Source organism: Mesoplodon bidens (genome assembly GCF_964165515.1).
Source record: "Mesoplodon bidens genome assembly, chromosome: 5".
Taxonomy (NCBI): domain Eukaryota; kingdom Metazoa; phylum Chordata; class Mammalia; order Artiodactyla; family Ziphiidae; genus Mesoplodon; species Mesoplodon bidens.
The window spans coordinates 137,249,407-137,269,909 of NC_138161.1; the positions used below are offsets into that span (position 1 = coordinate 137,249,407).

The window sequence follows — 20,503 nt, forward strand, 5'->3', positions numbered from 1 at the left end:
GCTTAGTTGCTCCGCAGCATGTGGGATCTTCCCGGGCCAGGGCTCAAACCCGTGTCCCCTGCATTGGCAGGAGGATTCTTAACCACTGCGCCGCCAGGGAAGCCCCAGGGAACTATTACTTAATGGGTATAGAGTTTCAGTTTGGGAGGATGAGAAGAGTTTTGGAGAAGAATGGTATTGATGAATCCATAGCAATGTGAATGTATTTAATGCCACAGAACTGTACACTTAAAAATGGTTAAAGTGGTCAATTTTATGTTATGTGTATTTTACAACAATGGGGAAAAAAGGAAAAATGGCTCAGAGCCATCTTGAAGGTGCTCTCTATGGCCAAATCTGGGACAAGTTAAGAACCAAAATAATCAAGCACAGTAATGAATTAAGCCACTGGAAAAAGTAGGAATTCCTGAGTCCTATCAATGACAGAGAGAGAGAAGAGAGGTCTCTGGGTTACAGAAGAATGCCAAATAATAAAAGACTGGTAAATGTGGAGGAAGTGCTGGAGTTGGAAAAAAAAACATAATTTTGCAACCATCATGGTAAAGACCAGGTTAGGAAAGACTCATCAATCTAAGGAATCTAAAATCTAGGGGAAAATTCTGTTATGGAGCAGGATATCTGCATAGCCTTCAAGTGTTTCCTCATGGGCTGCTTATTAGTTGCAAGGGAGAAAGAGAAAAGGAAACAGTAATTATACAGTGGAGAAACTGGGTAACATCTTAACCTGATGATAAAAACTAACAACAACTATAAGAGACATACAGATATCTTGTGCCTCTCAATATACAAATTTATAAACTTGATAACTATATTGTAATAATATAAGAGAAAATCCTTGTTCTGAGTAAATATATGCTAAGGAATTCACTGGTAAAGAGTGATAAGGTAGGTAACTTATCCTCAAGTGGTCCAGGAAAAAATGTTGTGTACACACGCACACACGAGGGAGAGAGCACAAATATTAAAGTGGAATAAACCACTAACAACAGGTGAACCCAGGTAAAGGATGTATGAGTGTTTTTGTATAGTTTTTAGTTTTGCAACTTTCTCTACGTTTGAAATTATTTTCAAATAAACCTAAAAAAAAGGGTAACTCAAAGGTTTTTTATGCAAACATGCCATTAATTTTAATCTAAAAGCTTAATTGAGGGCAATATTTATTTAATAATATTAATTAATTTTTGCTTTAGTTGTCATCTGTCAATGCTATACCAGTGATCAGAAACACAAATGTACAGAAAAAGAACCACCAAACAACAAAAAAACAGTTTGGGGCAACACAAGGCAGCAAATTGGAAAAGACACTGAATTAGAAAAATTTACAGTTACCTTGGTTTTAACTTTTTTTTTTTTATTCCCTCCTCAAATTTCTTCCCTAAACAACAAATGCATACTATGTACCGATGACATTTTTCTGATCACCTTTTCACCTTTTGGAAAGGCACGGTGGCCTGTTTGCTACTAGGCCTTATTTTTGTGGCCATTTAATGGTGATAAATAATCAATACAGTCAGACTTTTAAGTCACCAAAGATAAGAGGAGGTAACTTTAAGAGCTAGGGGATTTGTTGTTAATTGTGTTTGATTTGCTTTGGGGAAAAGGTAGAGATTGTCTTTTCCTCTTTTATTTCTACAGTCCACGTTTGGGTGGGGCCCCTGCTCCCACAGTTTGTTTAAATTTTTATGTTTACTAGCCAGAAGTTACACAAAGGTTTACAAAGCAGAGTGATTATTTTAATGGCTTCCTCTTACAGTATGCTGAAGCAATTTATCTTGCTGAGCTCCAAGTAAGTGGCTGTATCTCTTGGGGTTTAGTCAAGGGTAACTGAAGTAAGCATTTGGAATTAAATTATTTTTGTAGTGGTATTATGCAATATTCATTTAAATGCAGTTCTCCCAAAAGAAGGCAGAACCAGAGAATCCTTCAATATATTTACAACCTAAATAAACATTATAAATGTGAAAATATTTTCAGTAAATTTCAAGTATTTTCTAGATATTCAGAAGATTTTTCATACCTTCAGATGTTTAATTACCTTAAATCAAATCAATATAACTTTCAAGAGACAGCCTCTGCCAATTTACGCTAGACCAGTATTATTTTTCTCTCTTCATTTCCAAGAGCATAAAGAATGCTTGCTCTGGTTGTGATTCCCCAGAATGCATTAGCTGGGGAAAGAATTGGACTGAAAATTATTCCAGTAATAGTGTTAATCTTGCAATGACCCATTACATTGACAGCATGGGACTGTGGTCAAAAGAAATATGTAATTTCACCAAATTGACTGTAATAACTAGTGAGAACCAAAACCTTCCACTGCTTTTCTCAGCCTGGACAGTGACAAGGAAACCACACCTTAATGTGACTTTGCACTTATTCCTCTGTCTTCACTGGCATGACTTTATTCTTCCGGGAGAAGAAGGCAAAATATTTGATTGTTCATTGCAGCCACTACTTGCAAGACCTATCAGCTCCTCAGTGGAAAGCATCAGTGGACAGTTAATACTCTAAAAGATTCTTTGACACCCTCACCTTGAAATCCTCCCCTTGCAATTTCCACCAGTTCTGACTGTTGCATCAGTTGCATCATCATCCTTACCCAGTCATTAGTCTCCTCTCTTCCCCTCTCCCACAGTGAAAGACCCACCTTAAACCACAATTCCAAATCATGAATTCTAACCTCAGCTTGAAGACACTGCCACAGGTTTGCAGGTGGTGTTTTCTCTTACTGCTGTAAGCAGTAAAACTCAGCTTTGTCTTAACAGGTTATGTTGGTGATATATGGAGAACCAGCTTTTATGTTAATTTTATTCAAAAATGTTGGCTTTACAAGTATAGTAAATGACTTATGAGTAATTGGCTAAAAATGGATTGAAAATAAGGAGCTAAAATGTGCTTCCTCAAATAAATGGTAGTTTCTAATCGGTAAATACATTATTGCCCTACTGGAAATGAGGGAATGGGATGACCACTATTGTCTAGAGCCGATTCTAAAGAACAGGAAGTAACAGGAGAACCCCATACAGAGGTTGCTCTCCAAGTCCTAACGTGGACAACTGCCCTGAGCGCTCAACCTTCCTTCCTGAAGATCTGTTTTGGTGGGGATAGGCGAGAACAATGGGGAACCTTCAACAACGGAGACATAAGAGAGGTGTTGTTCCTCCTTGTGTTTCAGTGTCCTAATCTGTAAAATAGGATATCTTACCTTACAGAGATATTAACAAAACAATCAAGCAAACATGGCAGTTTATCTTGGATAAGCCATCCATTCTCTCCCATCTTTTTTGTGCATCAGTGAATTGTCTGTGTCTAAGATAGAGCCCACTTTACCAGGCAGAAAAATTTACACTGCTGTGTTAGATGGTTTCTCATGTCCCTTCTATTTTGATTAACTATCCAACTCTTTACTAACAGTCTCAAATAGGGATTGCAAGTTTTCTTTCTTTTAATTCATACCACTTTGCAAATTTTCATTTCCAATAAAGCTTCAATTCCAGACGAGTCCACTTTTGTTAATGATTTTTTTTTAGAGGGCTGTGCTAAACACTTATCGGGTAAGGACAAAGGCATTTTTTGTTATTCAGATTTCATCCTTATTTTACATACCATCACTTTCACTGCATCTGTAATGTCCAAATGAGATTTATGTTTTCCCTACTTAAAGTATAATTGAAATTAAGGTCAGGGCTTCCCTGGTGGCGCAGTGGTTGAGAATCTGCCTGCCAATGAGGGGGACACGGGTTCGAGACCTGGTCTGGGAAGATCCCACATGCCACAGGGCAGCTGGGCCCGTGGGCCACAACTGCTGAGCCTGCGTGTCTGGAGCCTGTGATCTGCAACAAGAGAGGCCACGACAGTGAGAGGCCCGCACACTGCAATGAAGAGTGGCTCCCGCTCACTGCAACTAGAGAAATCCCTCGCACAGAAACAAAGACCCAACACAGCCAAAGATAAATAAATAAAAATAAATAAATTTATAAAAAGAAAAGAAATTAAGGTCATATATGTGTACATTTGTAAACATATGTAAGTGTAAAGTATATACATACACACCTTGTATATATGTGAGTATATCAATTGCAATGGATTTTTTACATTTATAAGGAACAGATTCAATCTCCTATACCTACTCTTGTGTTAGTTTCCTGACTTTTAGGTCCCTAAATCATTGCCATCTGTTTGACTTTTACTCATATAATTATTTTTCTTTCAATAATGGCAATCAAAAGAATGCAGCTCAGTAACACATTGGGTAGAAAGAGAGATGACAAAGTATCCAAGATCATAAATGAGTCCTGCTCTTAGCTACTTGATCTCTTTCCTTTGTTTTCATAGTTATTGTATGTCATTTTCATCCTTTTATACTTCTCTTCTTTCATACATCATGATACTTTACCAACCTATCATCATGAGGTGAAAAACTATATTATCACAATCTTTTACAAATGAATTAGGCTTCTTCGAGATAAAGTTTCATGGGAAACGGGTAGCTGTCTAGCAGATCTATTCCCAGAGCTCTAAAATTACTGAATAAACAAAACAGATTTAATAACCACAGTAACACTTTGCCCCTTCCCAGAGGGCTATCTTTTCTCATTCTACATTAGTACACTTTTTCAAGCATCTTAGAGACCTCGACTATTACCCCTACTCATATTGGAAGAATGCTATCTCTAAAAATAGAAGTATAAAAGACTTAGCCCCTCAGACCCATCCTATAGTATAGCTATCCTATAGTATAGCTACAGAACATTTTTCTTCATTTTCTCCAATGCACTGCATATAAGTATTAAAAGTAAAACGGTACAATTAATTTATACAATAGTAAGAAATGTTGCATTTCAGATTCAGGGCCATAAAAAATTGTGTGACACATGTATTCTAAAAATAAGATGTATATTTTCAACAATGATAGATATTAGAGGAAACATCCTGACACAAGATATGAAGGAGAATAAACTTCTGGCAATTGCAGTCAGAAAGGGGCTTCTTCAAGAATGGTAGTTTCTGCTAGGAATACGTAACATTATTGGAAAATGGGGGTCAAGAAAGCCATGTTAGTCAACAGCCAATTCTGTACTACTCAAGAATAATGGGTAATGGGAGGACCCCTTGGGTAGTCTGAGACTAACCACGTACCACTACTCCAAGGTCATAGCTTCCTTATAGAAGAGCCTTAACAACCTTAGCAAAATCAAGAATTATACCTGCCAATAGAAATAAAGGAAACAGCCTAGCAGTAGCTCACTTTTAATAGCTACAGCTATGACTAGCACATTAACTTAGTTGCTTATTACTACCACCACGTGAGAGTGGCAGTATAACTTGGTGATTAAAAGGATGGGCTCTGGAGCTAGACTACTGGGACCAGATCCTGCGTCGGCAACCTCTGTGCAACCTCTCAGTGTCTCGGTTTCCTCATCTGTAAAATCATAGCATCCACCTTACTTTAAGGCTGCTGGGAGAAGTCAAAGGGATAATTCATGTGGTGTGTTCAGAACAGTGACTTGTACCTAGTATGTACTTAGTAGATACTGATATTCCCCTATTGATCTAGAGATTTTGAGGGAAAAAGTGTGGTGACTACAGAAAAATCTAGTACAGAAAGAATAGCGAAAATTTTGTGAAATGGTAAAACATGTGGTAAAACTATGGAGTATTCTTATCTCAATCAACCAACAAAAACACTGGCATCAAGTGAATATTCATTAATAAAAATAACACAGTAACTACAATAGTTGAGTAATATAATCTGAATACTACTTTAAGTTTCATCCAATGTACTTTGAATCTTAATTTCTTCATTAAAAAATGCAGCTGAATTTTTACTTAGTAAAAACCTAGTTTTTAATAGGAAACCAAAACTATGTTCAATCAAAGGATTTGCCTGGGCCTAAAGATCCATTAATAAGGGATCCATGATCCTTACAGTAACATGATTACTAGCAAAGGACAAATACTTACAGAAATAGTGAAAGGGGTGAGCTTCTTCTTATTAATGGCTCTTTCATCAATTGTATCTGGTTCAGATAAGTTGATCATTTTACTAAAGAGAAAATGAGAATAATTTAGTTTAAGACTCCCAGAAATGTTTTCAGTTTACTTTTGCAAGTAGACAATAAGGTTAAATTTTGAAAAGTAACCATCCATTTCTTTGAAATACTATACTATAATTCATGTCAGGGACTTAATTTTAAAAATCTAAGAAATATTCCCTAACCTAAAACACATTCATCATTCACTGCAATTGTAATCTTAGCATTTCCTTCTAAATGTTTTCAAACACTCTTGCATTTTCTTTATGTGAATCTTGCCTTTATTTCCTTTAATGATCATCAACATTCATCAGCCTGAAATGTTGAACAAAAAAATCCTCAAGAAGGCAAATTTCATAAAGTGGTATCAACAGCATTAAAATTACTGTTGCTGCAGAAAGATGAAGAGCCAGAGACTTGGTCTGAAATTTCTGTAATTCAAACATTTTAAAAGAAACTAATATAAACGTTATCTCTGTATTTTAGAATACATTTTGTATTTTAAAATAAAGGTAAGAAAATACCCATTCAATTCATAATAGGAATTTCCTCTGAAGGTCAGAGGAACAGATCAGACTTGTAGGTAGAATTCAAGGTATACTGTATACGTAATGTCCTAAAAACTAATATCCTGTACTCATGGATAGTTTTTTATTTTTAACTCAAAAACACAGAAAAAAGACTGAGGAAGTGTGCCAGAATATCAATAATAGCTATTTATGGATGCTAAGAATATTTGTGGTTATTTTCTTCTTTGAAAGTCTTCTTTTTTTTTATAAACTTAAAAAATAAAAGATATCTGCTTTGTTCAAAGAAGTATGCTGGGACTTTAGTACACACAACAAGGACAAAGACATGCCCTTAGAGAGTTTACAATCTAGTGAGCAGAAATAGATTGCAAAGAGCCATGGATATGACAAGATTGAATTAAAATGTTAATCTGATTTAAGCAAAAATGAGATATATAGTTCTATTATATTTCCTCATGTTCCTGTCCCAGTCAATGATCAACAATCCCACACTGAGAAGTGAAGAAAGAAACAATGGGGAATTCCCTGGCAGTCCAGTGGTTAGGACTCCACGCTTTCACTGCCAGCAGGACCAGGTTCAATCCCTGGTCGGGGAACTAAGATCCTGCAAGCTGCGTGGCATGGCCAAAAAAAAAAAGAAAGAAACCCTGTGAACATTATTAAATGCATCAGAGGAGTAACTCAAAAGTTTCCTGGCATCGTTAAGGAAACAGATGAAAAAGATACCAAATAAGAGATTGCATTTGAAAGAAAATGGAAAATATATAGTACTTGATTTTCTATATAATATATATATAATATAAAAATTTCAAGACTAAAGTAGCTACTTGTTAACTAATTTCAAAAGACAATGGATTCACTGAATTGTAGTTTTCACTGAATGTTCTTCAGTGGACAGTAAGAACATAGCTCCCTTAACGCAATGCTCAACTCACCAGAGAAGGATGCCATCGGCAAGTGATTTGAAAAGACTGCCATCATTGGGATTCATAGGTATAAGATGATTACAGTCAGGGTCATTCTCCAGGGCTTTGTTTATCCAGTTAACAAAAGCCACTTTTTCTTCCTCTGAAAACAGAAAATCTTAGTTGGCATACCTCATTTCATAAAACTAATTGCAGCGCAAAAATATAATTTTAAATTTCTGTTCAAAAATAATAAATGCCAATTTTTAAAACCCTACTGAAACAATAAAGGGTTTAAGAGGGCGTAGGTTTAAAGAAAAAGGGGAATTCATTCCACTTTTTTCATCTGATATACCAGGGAAGAGTAAGTCATATAGCTTAAGTTAGCACAATAAATATTCAGTTTGATTCTAAAATCTTTCCAAATATATATTGCTTCTGAGAGCTAGTGGCTCAGGAACCAAACACCAGCGGTCAGATTACACACACATACACATATATGCCAGGGGGGAAAAATACAAGAAACAAATAACCACAGCAATAAATTCCACCTGCCCCCCAAAAAACTTGCATAGAGTTGTGATTTGGAACTTACAACAGAAATACTAGTTTTAATCAAGAGTTATTTGAATGAATAAAATAGCTCCACTTCTGTAGAATTTCTAGTATAAGAAATGAAGACCCAATGCAGCCAAAAATAAATAAATAAATTTATTTAAAAAGTAATAAAAATAATAAAAAGTAAAAAAAAAAAAAAAAAGAAAGTAAACGGACACATCTAGATACCAGTCCTACTCTCAGCCATCTTCATACTCAACTTCTCAATCCATGGCTTCCAGCATAAAAACAGTGATCTTTAGGCAGAAAAAATTGTTGGGCTATGCGGTGGTGAAAATAGGAAGGAACTTAAAGGAAAAATGGTCTACTGCCTTATTATTATTATGTAAATATAAAAATGATTTAACAATATAAAACTTAAAGGAAAATAATTCCCGTTTCCATCACAGGGTAGCTGGCCTTTCTCTTTATTGCCCCAATTCCTAGAACTAGGTAATTTTCCTAAGGGCATATTTGGCAGATACCCCCAAATTCAATCCAACACACACACACAATCAATAAAGACACAAACATTTACTTCTGTAGGTATCATTATCTGCCTTCTTATCTTCTTACCTCACTATACATACCTGCTTAGGGACTTAGAATCTAGTGATTTAAAGATCACTAAGATACTGTACCTCCCATCAAGGAATTTTTAGGGTAGTGATAAGATAAAACAGATATATGAAGAAATGCAACTAAAGGGAAATGAACATACCACAAGAGTGATATAAGTAATGTTTCAGGGAATTTAAGGAAAGAATCATTTCTCATTAGGTTGATCAAGAAAAGGCTTTATGGAGAAGGTACTATTTGAAAGATAGGTATTTAATAGGTATAGATGGTCAGGGAAAGGAAGTGTGTTCCAGGTATAGGAACCAGGAATGAGATACCACTTCCCCACTACTGGATGGCTGTAGTAAACAAAATAGACAATAACAAGTGTGGACGAGAATGTGGAGGAATTGGAACTTTCATACCTTGCTCGTGGGAATGTAAATGTGTGGCCACTTTGGAAAACAGTTTGGCAGTTCTTTAAAATGTTAAACACAGGGCTTCCCTGGTGGCGCAGTGGTTGAGAATCTGCCTGCCAATGCAGGGGACACAGGTTCGAGCCCTGGTCTGGGAAGATCCCACATGCCACGGAGCGGCTGGGCCCGTGAGCCACAGCTACTGAGCCTGCACGTCTGGAGCCGCAACAAGAGAGGCCGCGATAGTGAGAGGCCCACGCACCGCGATGAAGAGTGGCCACCGCTTGCTGCAACTAGAGAAAGCCCTCACGTAGAAACGAAGACCCAGCATAGCCAAAAATAAATAAATAAATTAATTAAAAAAAAAAATGTTAAACACAGAGTTACCAAAAGACCACTCCTAGGTATATACCTAAGAGAATTCAAAGCATATGTCCACACACAAAATGTGTACACTAGTGTTCATACAGAATTATTCATAATAACCAAAAAGTGGAAACAACCCAAATATCTATCAGCTGATGAAAGGATAAACAAAACGTGATATTAGCCATAGAACAGAAATTATTCAGCAATAAAAAAGAACGAAGTACGATACATGCCACAACATGAATGATCCTTGAAAATATTATGCCAGGGAAGAAGCCCGTCAAGTGAAAGGCCACTACTGTATAATTTCACTTACACGAAATTTCCAGAATAGGCAAATCTATACAAATAAAAAGTAGATTAATGGTTGCCAGAGCCTGGGGGGAGGGGGAAATGGGGAGTGGCTGCTAATGAGCATGGGGTTTCTGTATGGAGTAATGAAAGTGTTCTAAAATTACTGGGTGCTAATGACTGTATAACTCTGAATATATTAAAAACTACGGAACTATACTTTCAAAGGATGAATTTATGGTATCTCAATTATATCTCAATAAAGCCGTTCTTTTTTTTTTTTTTTTTTTTGCAGTACGCGGGCCTCTCACTGCTGTGGCCTCTCCCATTGCGGAGCACAGGCTCCGGACGCGCAGGCTCAGTGGCCATGGCTCATGGGCCCAGCCGCTCTGCGGCATGTGGGATCCTCCCGGACCGGGACACAAACCCATGTCCCCCGCATCGGCAGGCGAACTCCCAACCACGGCGCCACCAGGGAAGCCCAAGCTGTTCTTTTTTTAAAAGCCATTAAATGTTCTGTATCTGGTTCTAAATAATGGCTACATGGGTATATTCATAGGTTAAAAAAATCCTCCCATATACTTAAGAATAGGGCACTGTATGCACTTTACTCTGTGCATATTGTACCTCAATAAACAAGTTAAAAAAAAATCTATGGTGATAGACATCAGAAAGTGGACAGTTACTGTTAGAGGCAAGAGGGAGACACTCAGGTGATAGAAATGTGTTTTGATCTGGTTGGCAGTTGCATGAATGCAGCTACATGATGTATACACATGTGAAAACTCATTGACCTGTACATGTAAGATCACAGTACTTTGCTAAATGCATATGATACCTTAATAAAAAGGTTTTTTTTTTTTTTAATGGAGAAGCCATGTCATTAGAATGGACAGGCAGAAATAGAGTTAAGGAGTAAGTACCTTTCAAAAAATGGAGGTAGCAGTTATAGACCACTGCCTTCCCCACTACACTTCCCTGGTGGGAAAAAAGTTAGGAAAATACATACAATGGGTAGGAGAAGTGTGAGTATATTGTTAGAGGAAAATCCATTTAGAAAGGAAGAGAACCGAGAGGATAATTAACAAATTCAGATCTCAAAGGAAGAAAGAGGGGGAAAAGTTAAAATGAGTTTTTTATCAAAAATTTTAAAAGCATAGTTCTAATTATGTTAACATGAACAAAAGGAACTTGGCCAAAGGTTTTTAGGCATCTTGATCCTGAGAAGCAAGCTTAGCATGGGGCAAGCCATCTCCTCTTAGGAGTTAATGCGACTCTGGATTTCCCACTGGGCAACAATCCAGTGATCCTATCAGATCAAGCAAATCAGGTGCTGTGCTCTACCAGTCATATGGTTGCTTGATAAAAGATGAATCAGGAATCTCAGTTCCCCAAAATGGAAAGTCCTTGCAATAAACCTCTCCACCATCCCTAAAATAGGTCTAAAGTAAACTCATCTCACCAGCCAGGACGAAAAATCCATCCCAAGGTCATGATTCAACACATTCGGTGCTGAAATATAAATAACTTCTACTTTGCTGTTTCTACTCTCTGTTATCCACTGTTCCTGACACATAGTAAAAACTCATTTATTATTACTTATCATAAATTCTAAGATTTTATATTCTGACACCTCTGAAATTATGATACATTTCAAATCTGATGGCACTTGATAATTTAGTCTCATTTTCCCTCAAGGACACATAAAACAATGGTGCGAATTACAATAAATGGCATCTTAGATGTGATGAAATACAGGACTTGTTGAATGAACCAATGACTGAAAGGTTAAATTTGGAGCAGGTGGTCGGTTACCTGAATAAGAATGCTGTGTGCCCTCACTGGAAATGGATGAAGTTCCTCCAATGGCAGTAATCCCTTCTCTCTTGTTAATTATTTTTCTGAATGTTTTGCTGATGTCTTTGCTTTTTAACTCTTGCATTAGCTGGAATGGGAGAGAAGTAAAATTGACTCTTGATTAAATAACCATTAAAATCCATGCAACGTAAAGGATAGTTATTTATTCGGAATGACATCAAAATACATACTAATCAGTTGTTCTTGCACTTATTGCTTGTGTAGACAGATAACTCTCATGTCATTTTATAACAACACAAAATGGACAAATGTTTGCACCCCAACCTATAATTAAACTCAAAGTGTACACACTGAAATTGTTCGCCTAGATTTGCCATGGTCTTTTGTACTAAAAACTAAAGAATAACTAACTACATGATGAAGATTTTAAAATGCCTTAACAAAGATATTATCCCATCTGAACAGCTCAAACGTATACATGTTAAAGGCAAGAAGTCAGCTTTTGTTGGAAATTACACAGGCGTAGAGAGAAACGCCCTCTGTCAGTCCCTCTGTCACTGGCTACCCTAGAGCCTGGATAAACTGAATTCAATCAGTTCTCCATGCAGCAGACAAAGTGAGTTTTAAAAAATGCAAATCTGATCATGTCAATTCATACTCTATTCCACTGGCTTCCTACTGTTCTTAGAATAAAAACAAAAATCCTGCAAGACCCTGATGACCTGACTCACTTCTCTAGCTGCATGCCTAACCCTTAGCATCTCAGCTCCAGCCACACTGATGTTTTTTTTTCAAGTGCTTGAGAGCATTCACCACCCCTAAAGGCACAGAGGCTCTACACATGCTGTTACTTCTGCCTGCCTTGCACAGTACTCATTTCCCCCACCCACCCCTTTTATCTGTTCCTTCAGATCGCAACCCAGTCTTCGCAGCTTCAGGGACAGTCTTCCATTTCCCTGAATCTCTGAGGTCCCTAACCTCCCCACCAAGTTCACTTCCTCCTCCTACAAACTTTCAAGGGACCTGTCCTGCTCTGTCACAGCATTTATCACAGTTATCTTTTATCCATCTGTGTGAGTCCATCTTCCCCTCCACCTGTAAACTCCATGAAAGCTGGAGCTACATCTCTTTTTGTTCATCACATTATTCACAGTGCCTGAGTTCCTGGCAACAAAGGAGCTCAAATATTTGCCAGATGAATAAAGAATGCAAAAGCAGACAATTTCTATTTCATAAATATTTATTCAATTATATTAGTGAATAAATTAGTTCATTAATTTTCATATGAAAAATACAGTCACGGTGGTGTTGATGGAAGGTAGTGACAGCTCTTCCTCAACGGCCAGCTGGCAATGGCAACTCAGTCATCCCTCTCAGCCTGAGAGGTTTGAAATACCTGATACACAATATTCAGTTCTATTTTTCTTTTATTGGTGGAGTCATATATATTATTTTGCATCTTCTTCAGTTCCCTGAGTCTCAAGGTGGTTTAATAATGAAACCATAGCTGGCATCAAAATTCACCTGGTGGCTTTACCAAAACTGAAGATATAACCAATCACAAGGAAACAACCAGTTTCTAGGAGGTATATCTTCCATACCTTAGCTATTTCAGTTACAAAAAAATATTCCACTTCTCAAGACCAAGTACTAAGATACGAAAATATTCTGCAAACAGAGATAGTCAATAAGCATTTAAATTCAACTGTAGTTTTAGTAGGGCATGAAAGATTATTATCTTAACCTGACTTTAATTCCAACAATTTGAGAATAATATTTTCCTTTGTTTTATGAATTATCTGTGGAAATTACTGTTGTTATTGTTATCATCATCATCATCACTTTAAAGCAGTGCATTATCTGGTCTCTGAAGCCAGATTTAACCAAAGAGAGCAATGACATTACTGAAATTCTGCTTGAAGCAAAACAATCAGTAGCCAGGAGAGGATTTAGATTACTTACTGACACAAACTCTTCGAAGCTGATTTTGCCATCTTTGTTGTTGTCGGCAACTGCTAGAATTTTCTCCACGATTTCGCGAACCTTGTAGCCAGGCAGAGGAAGGCTTGCTTCCTTAAACAGGTCCTGGAGTTCATAGTCACTGACATACCCACTATTGTCAATATCTAAAAAGATAAATTATGAGCTATCAAATATCACTTGTACCTTGTTGGAGATGTGCACTCAGAAGGCTGTTTGGGGACTTCCCTGGTGGTCCAGTGGTTAAGAATCCGCCTTCCAGTGCAGGGGACGCGGGTTCGATCTCTGCTTGGGGAACTAAGATCCCACATGCCGCGGGACAACTAAGCCTGCGTGCTGCAACCACTGAGCCCACGCACCCTGGAGCCCACGCACCACAGCTAGAGAGAAGCCCGCGTGCCGCAATGAAGAGCCTGCGTGCTGTAACTTAGACCCAATGTAGCCAATAAATAAATAAATAAATATTAAAAGAAAAAAAAAAAGAAGAAGGCTGTTTGGGAGACTCACAGGCAGGCAGAACATTTCAGGTTTGTTTCACAAGTGGTAGTAATCTTTTCTCCTACACGTGAATTGTACAAGGTATACTATATACTTTACCAAAAAAAAAATCATATTTAATGAACTTTACCCCCATAGATTTAGGGCTACCATATGTATTTTAAGTGTATAAGGACATTGTGCTGACAGACAAAAAACTCAGGTTTAGCACATGACTAAGTTTCAAAGAATTAAGCATGGGGAGGTCTCAGATATCTAGAAGAAATATAGCAGCATCAGTCATAGGGGAACACCCACCCAGACTTTGACTTCTTTATGTAATTTACGAAATGGAAATGCTGGTCCCACATTCCATATAAAATATGTGCATCATGTAAAATACACATAAGGCACTTCTGGTCTACGTTTCACTTGGTGACAGTTCTGTTTCACTTGTCAATAATTCACTGCTTCCTCATTAGGTATTTATGATACCATTATGTAGGCTGAATGATGCGTGATGTCATTTTGAGATTACGTGTTCAAGAAATAATTTCACACCTACATTTGGACTTTTGGAAATAGGTTTCCAGGTGTTTTCACATCATCACTGAGATACCCTTCCCTGGGTTTTCCCTAGAGACTGGATATCAATTCTTGACACAGAACAAAGGCAACACAAAACACTTCTGGCCAGAGTTGGTAACAGGGCTTTGGATTGTTTGGTTAGTTGCCTGGATTCACCTTGTATAGGCTCTCTTTACTCATCTGGTAGTAGTTGCTTTGTCTCCTATATTTCTTTTTCCTCTCAGTATAAGAGCTATCAACACTAAAACTGAACGAATTACAAGACAGCAACTTTTCTTTTAAACTCTCATACACAAGTTTTAGAATTAATACTGTTCAGAATGATGAAAAATTTCTAAACTAGAATCTACCAAGAACCAGAATAGTGCTATAATCTCAAAAGGAAGCTAAATTGCTTGAAATTGCAATAATTGCTTTCTTTGAATTTAGAGTAAAATCTCATTATTTAGTACATCACCAGTTCAGAATTGTTTCCTCTAATTCTGAAATAGACAAATAGACTAGGCAGACTTACTGCCTAACAGCAGTGTGGTGGGGAGTATTTAAAAATAAACAAGATCAAGAAAACGTTACTTACATGCTAACCGTCATGCTAAACTATCATGAAGAGTTAGGGCTCTGAAGATGGACAGATCTGTGTGCTTAAATCTCAGCTCCATCCCTACAACCTCTGTGGTTTGGGTGTGACATGACAAGAAATAATAGATACCACTTAATGAGCACATATTCTGTGCCAAGTGATTTGTTAAGAACTTGACTTATCTAATGAAATCCTTACAACAACTTTGAGGTAGTTAATAATATTGTTCTAATTTTAAAGATGAGGATATCAAGCCTTAGGATAAATAGCCATAAAATCACAGTTTAAAAAGAGACAAGACTTTCCTACAACTCAACAACAAAACAACAAACAACCTGATTTAAAAATGGGCAAAAGACTTGAATAGACATTTCTCCAAAGAAGACATACAAATAGCCAGTAAGCACATGAAAACATATTCAACATCACTAATCATCAGGGAAATGCAAATCAAAACCACAATGAGATATTTTATACTCATGAGGATAGCTGTTGTAAAAACAAACAAAAAAACAAAAACAGAAAGTAATAATCATTGGCATGGATTTGAAGAAATTGGAACCCTTGAGCATTGCTGGTAGGAGTTAAAACGGTGCAGCCACTGTTGGAAACTGGTAGTTCCTCAAAAAAGTTAAACAGAATTAAATTATCCAGCAACTTCACTTCTGAGTATATACCAAAAATAACTGAGGAGAGAGACTTGAACAGATATTTGTACACCCATGTTCATAGTAACATTACTCACAATAGCCAAACGGGTAGAAACAACTCAGAAGCCCATCAACAGATGAATGGATAAACAAAATGTAGTAGAGACATACAGTGGAATGTTATTCCGTCTTAAAAAGGAAATTCTGACACATGTTACAACACAGATGAACCCTGAAGACATTATGCTAAGTGAAATAAGGCAGTCACAGAAAAACAAATATTGTATGATTCCACTTATATGAGCTACCTAGAATAGCCAAATTCACAGAGACCAAAGTAGAATGGTGGTAGCCCCAGGGGGCAGGCATGCGGGGGAGGTGGATTGTTGAGGAGTTAGTCTTTAATAGTCTTTAATGAGTATAGTTTCAGTTTGGGTAGATGAAAAAGTTCTAGAAATAGATGGTGGTGAAAGTTGCATAACAATGTGTATCTACTTAATACCAACGAACTGTACACTTGAAAATGGTTAAAATGGTCAATTTTATGTTATGCATATTTTACCACAATTGGAAAAAAAAAAGACAAATAGTTTAACTTCTCACTTCTCCCTAGAGACCCAAAAATATCCCATCTAGCAAGGTTGGATGGGCATGTCCCTCTGCCTCTGAGAAAAGTTGTTTGGTACAAATTAGCAGAGGATTCCTGAGTTCATGAGTGAAAATTTATCTTATACATAAAGTAAGGAAGTACACATTCTGCTAGTGTTATAGCACTTCTCTCACACAGAGCAAATTATCTTGCTGTCAGAACTGTTTCATCAATGAATTATTTATTCAAAATATCATTAAATAAATATCGCAAGATTATATGTCCATGAGTTATAAAGATTAAAGTTGGTGTGTGAAAGAAAATAGAACGAATTCATTCGTTTTACTACGACCAAGGTAGCACTTTTATTCAAGCTGCCAAACTGTACCTATAAAATAATGAAAAATACCAAACTAGGAGATACATTTTTATTACTTCCTCTGTTTCAATGCTCGAAATGAGCAGAACATTTCAATAATTGCCCAATTTTTGTCTTGGAAAGACTCTGTGCACTACATACAATACTCCATAAAACGTATTTTTAACAATAACTTTTTAGAAATCATGCAATGCTCTACTGCCTGCAAAATAACGAGCCTAAGGCGGCCACCGTGCGGACTGTATTCTGAAGGTCTGAGTTACTCTGGAAACAGCTGTGCAGGGAGAAGTGGAAAGGCCCAGAGATTTGTAGAATTCACTTTATTTCATAGCAATAGTTTGTAAGTCACGAACTTCCTGAGAACTTTACTCATTTTTTTTTTCAGAGAGAGCTTTATTTTTTAAAACTTCAATCCTTCTTTCTTTATCTTGATCTCTGAAACGCCTGCACTGCGTTTCACCTACATTAATTTTAGTCATTATTCACTAGGTTTGTGAGAAATCTCGGCACAAGACCAACTGTGATCATTCCACCCTCCCTGGTCTACCCTCTGACTCTGCTTTCCAGAGTGCTCTAATGCACCAGCAAAGGAGCCCACTGAGGCAGGGGCAAGGTTGAGGGTGTTACCCTCTCAATGTCTATTCACTACACTCACCTTTCCCTAGGTTCACCTTTCACTTGCACGCATGTACAGACTAGAGCAAAAGGTGGTATTCATACTCTCATGGGTTTCCTGAGAGCAAAATGCAGAAGAATCGTGATCCAACAGAGGATGGGGGAAGTTTGTGGAAGAAAAAGACAAAGCTGTCAAAATGATGTCGCAAAGACAAAACACTGAATGGCTTTAAAAGTGAACGAAGAAATATAAGAGGTGTGGTCTTTAAAAGCAACACTAAGATTTTTAAATTATGCATGAGGGAGAAGGAAAATAAGACATATGGCCTTTAAAAATTATATCAAGGGCTTCCCTGGTGGCACAGTGGTTAAGAATCCGCCTGACAACGCAGGGGACACGGGTTCGAGCCCCGGTCTGGGAAGATCCCACATGCCGCAGAGCAGCTAAGCCCGTGAGCCACAACTGCTGAGCCTGCGCTCTAGAGCCCGCGACCCACAACTACTGAGCCCGCATGCTACAACTACTGAAGCCCGCATGCCTAGAGCCTGTGCTCTGCAACAAGAGAAGCCACTGCAATGATAAGCCTGCACACTGCCACGGAGAGTAGCCCCCGCTCACCACAACTAGAGAAAGCCTGCACGTAGCAACAAAGACCCAATGCAGCCAGAAAGAAAAAAATTAAATAAATAAATTTTTTAAAAGATTAAAAAAAAATAAAATAAAAACTATATCAAGATTTTAAAATATTCTGCATGAAGGCAAAATATGTTATTGCTCGTGACAAACACATGGAGGCCAGAGTTCAGTTTACAGACAAGGAAGTGTTTCTATATTTTCTCTGTAATGAGAAGGTCATGTTACGCATATTCAGTTACACTGTCATTCATTAACCTGGCGTATTCTCTGCAAAGACATGATCAAAGAATTCAAAGTCCGATTCTCCTAGAAATTCAAGCCAGTCTTAGTCTATCTTTCAGAAAGAAAGAAAGAATCCAGTGAAGCCCAGATGGGGAAAAAAAAAAAAAGGAATAAACCTGGGGGTTAAGGGGTGGTGGTGGAAGCAATAGAAGGTATTGTTCCATTCCTGGAAGGCTGGTATCGAGCAGAATAGTAACTGTGTATTTAGTTTTTCGCAAGCATACCTATTTTATTAAATGCTTCTTGTAGTTCTTCCAGTTCCTCCCGAGAAATGGTGGTGGTGCTGTTCTCCATCTCTGAGTAGGAAAGACTACCTTCAGGTCTTTATATCTAGGAAAAGCAATGTTAGAAAAAGAACGTTAGCCCTCTGGAAACGTTTACCTAAGCAATAACAGAGGACACAGGCAGTAAAATATCTAGAAGAAATCACCTGAGAGGTCTGGCTGACAAGAAACAACTAGGAATAGATCCCCTGATAACACTCTTTCCCAGCATAGGTGAGTCAGACACTAACTGAGATTCAGTAAAGGGAAGAAACGCCGGTTTTCCACACCCTGTGCTTATCCAGGGCATAGGCATTTCTCAATGGTTTGTATAATTTTCATTTACATTTGACCCACTGTTTCAGTAAAAGAAGCATTTCAAGTTGAGGAAAGCATAGCATTTAAAAATATAAAGGGTGTGGTTGGAAAGTAAAATTTTAGGACATGAATAATGTCCACAAAAAGAATAAAGTAAGTTAGAGCTGGATCATCTTGGATGGAGCTTGTGGCTCTAATGTTTAACTTTACAGCATTCAACCACTGCCACCTCCTTTCCCTTTCCCTGTGCTAGGTCTTTCCCAGATCTGCAGGGCCCTTCTTACTCTGAGCAGGTGAGACAAACTAAAACAAACAAACAAACAAACAAAAATGATGTAAAACTGGGTTGTAAGAAAAGCAAGCATGTGATATTCATTATAGAAAATAATTGGTAGCAAAGGCCCAAATCAGAAATTTTAAATTAGCCACAATCCTACTATCCAGAAATATCAACTAGTACGTTTTGTTATCTACATCTTTCTGGTTTGCTTTTCAAATGCACCTGTACCTTTACTGCAGGGTGAACATCTGAGTATATTATAAATTTTTGTACTAATACATTGTATGTATCAACATAATATTTAATGGCCACATAGTACTATGTCATAACTTATTTGGTAAATCCCTTGTTTCAAGGTATTTGCATTGCTTCCAATTTTGCATTATAAACAAATGCTACAATGAACATCATTACAGATAAAGCTCTGTACAGATCCATGTCTATTGCTGTAGATAAATATTTCAAGATGGAATTACTTTTTTTTTTTTCTCTCTTGGCTGTGCCGCACAGCTTGCGGGGATCTTAGTTCCCTGACCAGGGATTGAACTCGGGCCGAGACAGTGAAAGTGCCGAGTCCTAGCCACTGGACCACCAGGGAATTCCCAAGAATTACTTACATTTTTAACGCTTCTAATATAGAGCAGGGCAACTCATTTTTAAAATGATTCATGGTTTGACTATTCAATGTAAAGTTATAGATGAATACAAATCATGTATTCCTCTTAAACACACCTAATTACATTAAAGTTATACGTATTTCAGAAAGTAAGTGAAAATGAGCGTTTTATAAGATAATAAGAACTGCAGCTAAGTAGGAAACTCTCTTTTTTTACACACATATTTATATGAGGTTCAACATCATCCCTCAACATTCCTAATTTGGGGGGTAAGCACATAATTTTATTATTATTATTTTTATTATTATTATTTCTGGGTGCATTGGGTCTTCGTTGCTGCTTGAGGGCTTTCTCTAGTTGCGGCGAGCAGGGGCTACTCTTCGTTGTGGTGCACAGGCTTCTCATTGTGGTGGCTTCTCTTGTTGCAGAGCATGGGCTCTAGGCGCATGGGCTTCAGTAGTTGTGGCATGCGGGCTCAGTAGTTGTGGCTTGCGGGCTTAGTTGCTCCGCGGCATGTGGGATCTTCCCAGACCAGGAATTGAACCCGTGTCCCCTGCATTGGCAGGTGGATTCTTAACCACTGAGCCACCAGGGAAGTCCCAGCACATAATTTTTGAAATGATTTATTTATTAAAATTTTCACCGATCACTTAAAAATTATATTTAGTTATGTGAAGCCCTCTAAGAGTACGGTGCATTTGTCATTCATGATCTGTATACCAACTTGTT

The 20,503-nt window shown here is 37.5% G+C and overlaps 1 protein-coding gene across 2 annotated transcripts in view; it reads right to left on the reverse strand.

Moving 5' to 3' along the window:
• PLS1 (plastin 1) overlaps positions 1 to 20,503 on the reverse strand; it is a 105,529-nt gene that overhangs the window by 33,293 nt on the left and 51,733 nt on the right. The window contains exons 2-6 of one of the 2 annotated variants that reach the window (XM_081234602.1): positions 18,521 to 18,626; positions 13,482 to 13,645; positions 11,517 to 11,646; positions 7,501 to 7,633; positions 5,965 to 6,046 (exon numbers count right to left, since the gene is read on the reverse strand). In XM_081234602.1, coding sequence (XP_081090728.1) covers positions 5,965 to 6,046; positions 7,501 to 7,633; positions 11,517 to 11,646; positions 13,482 to 13,645; positions 18,521 to 18,590 — 579 coding nt within the window. In that variant the 5' untranslated portion in view covers positions 18,591 to 18,626. Of the gene's footprint in view, positions 1 to 5,964; positions 6,047 to 7,500; positions 7,634 to 11,516; positions 11,647 to 13,481; positions 13,646 to 18,520; positions 18,763 to 20,503 lie in introns of those variants that run through there. The other variant, XM_081234603.1, reaches the window with a different exon arrangement.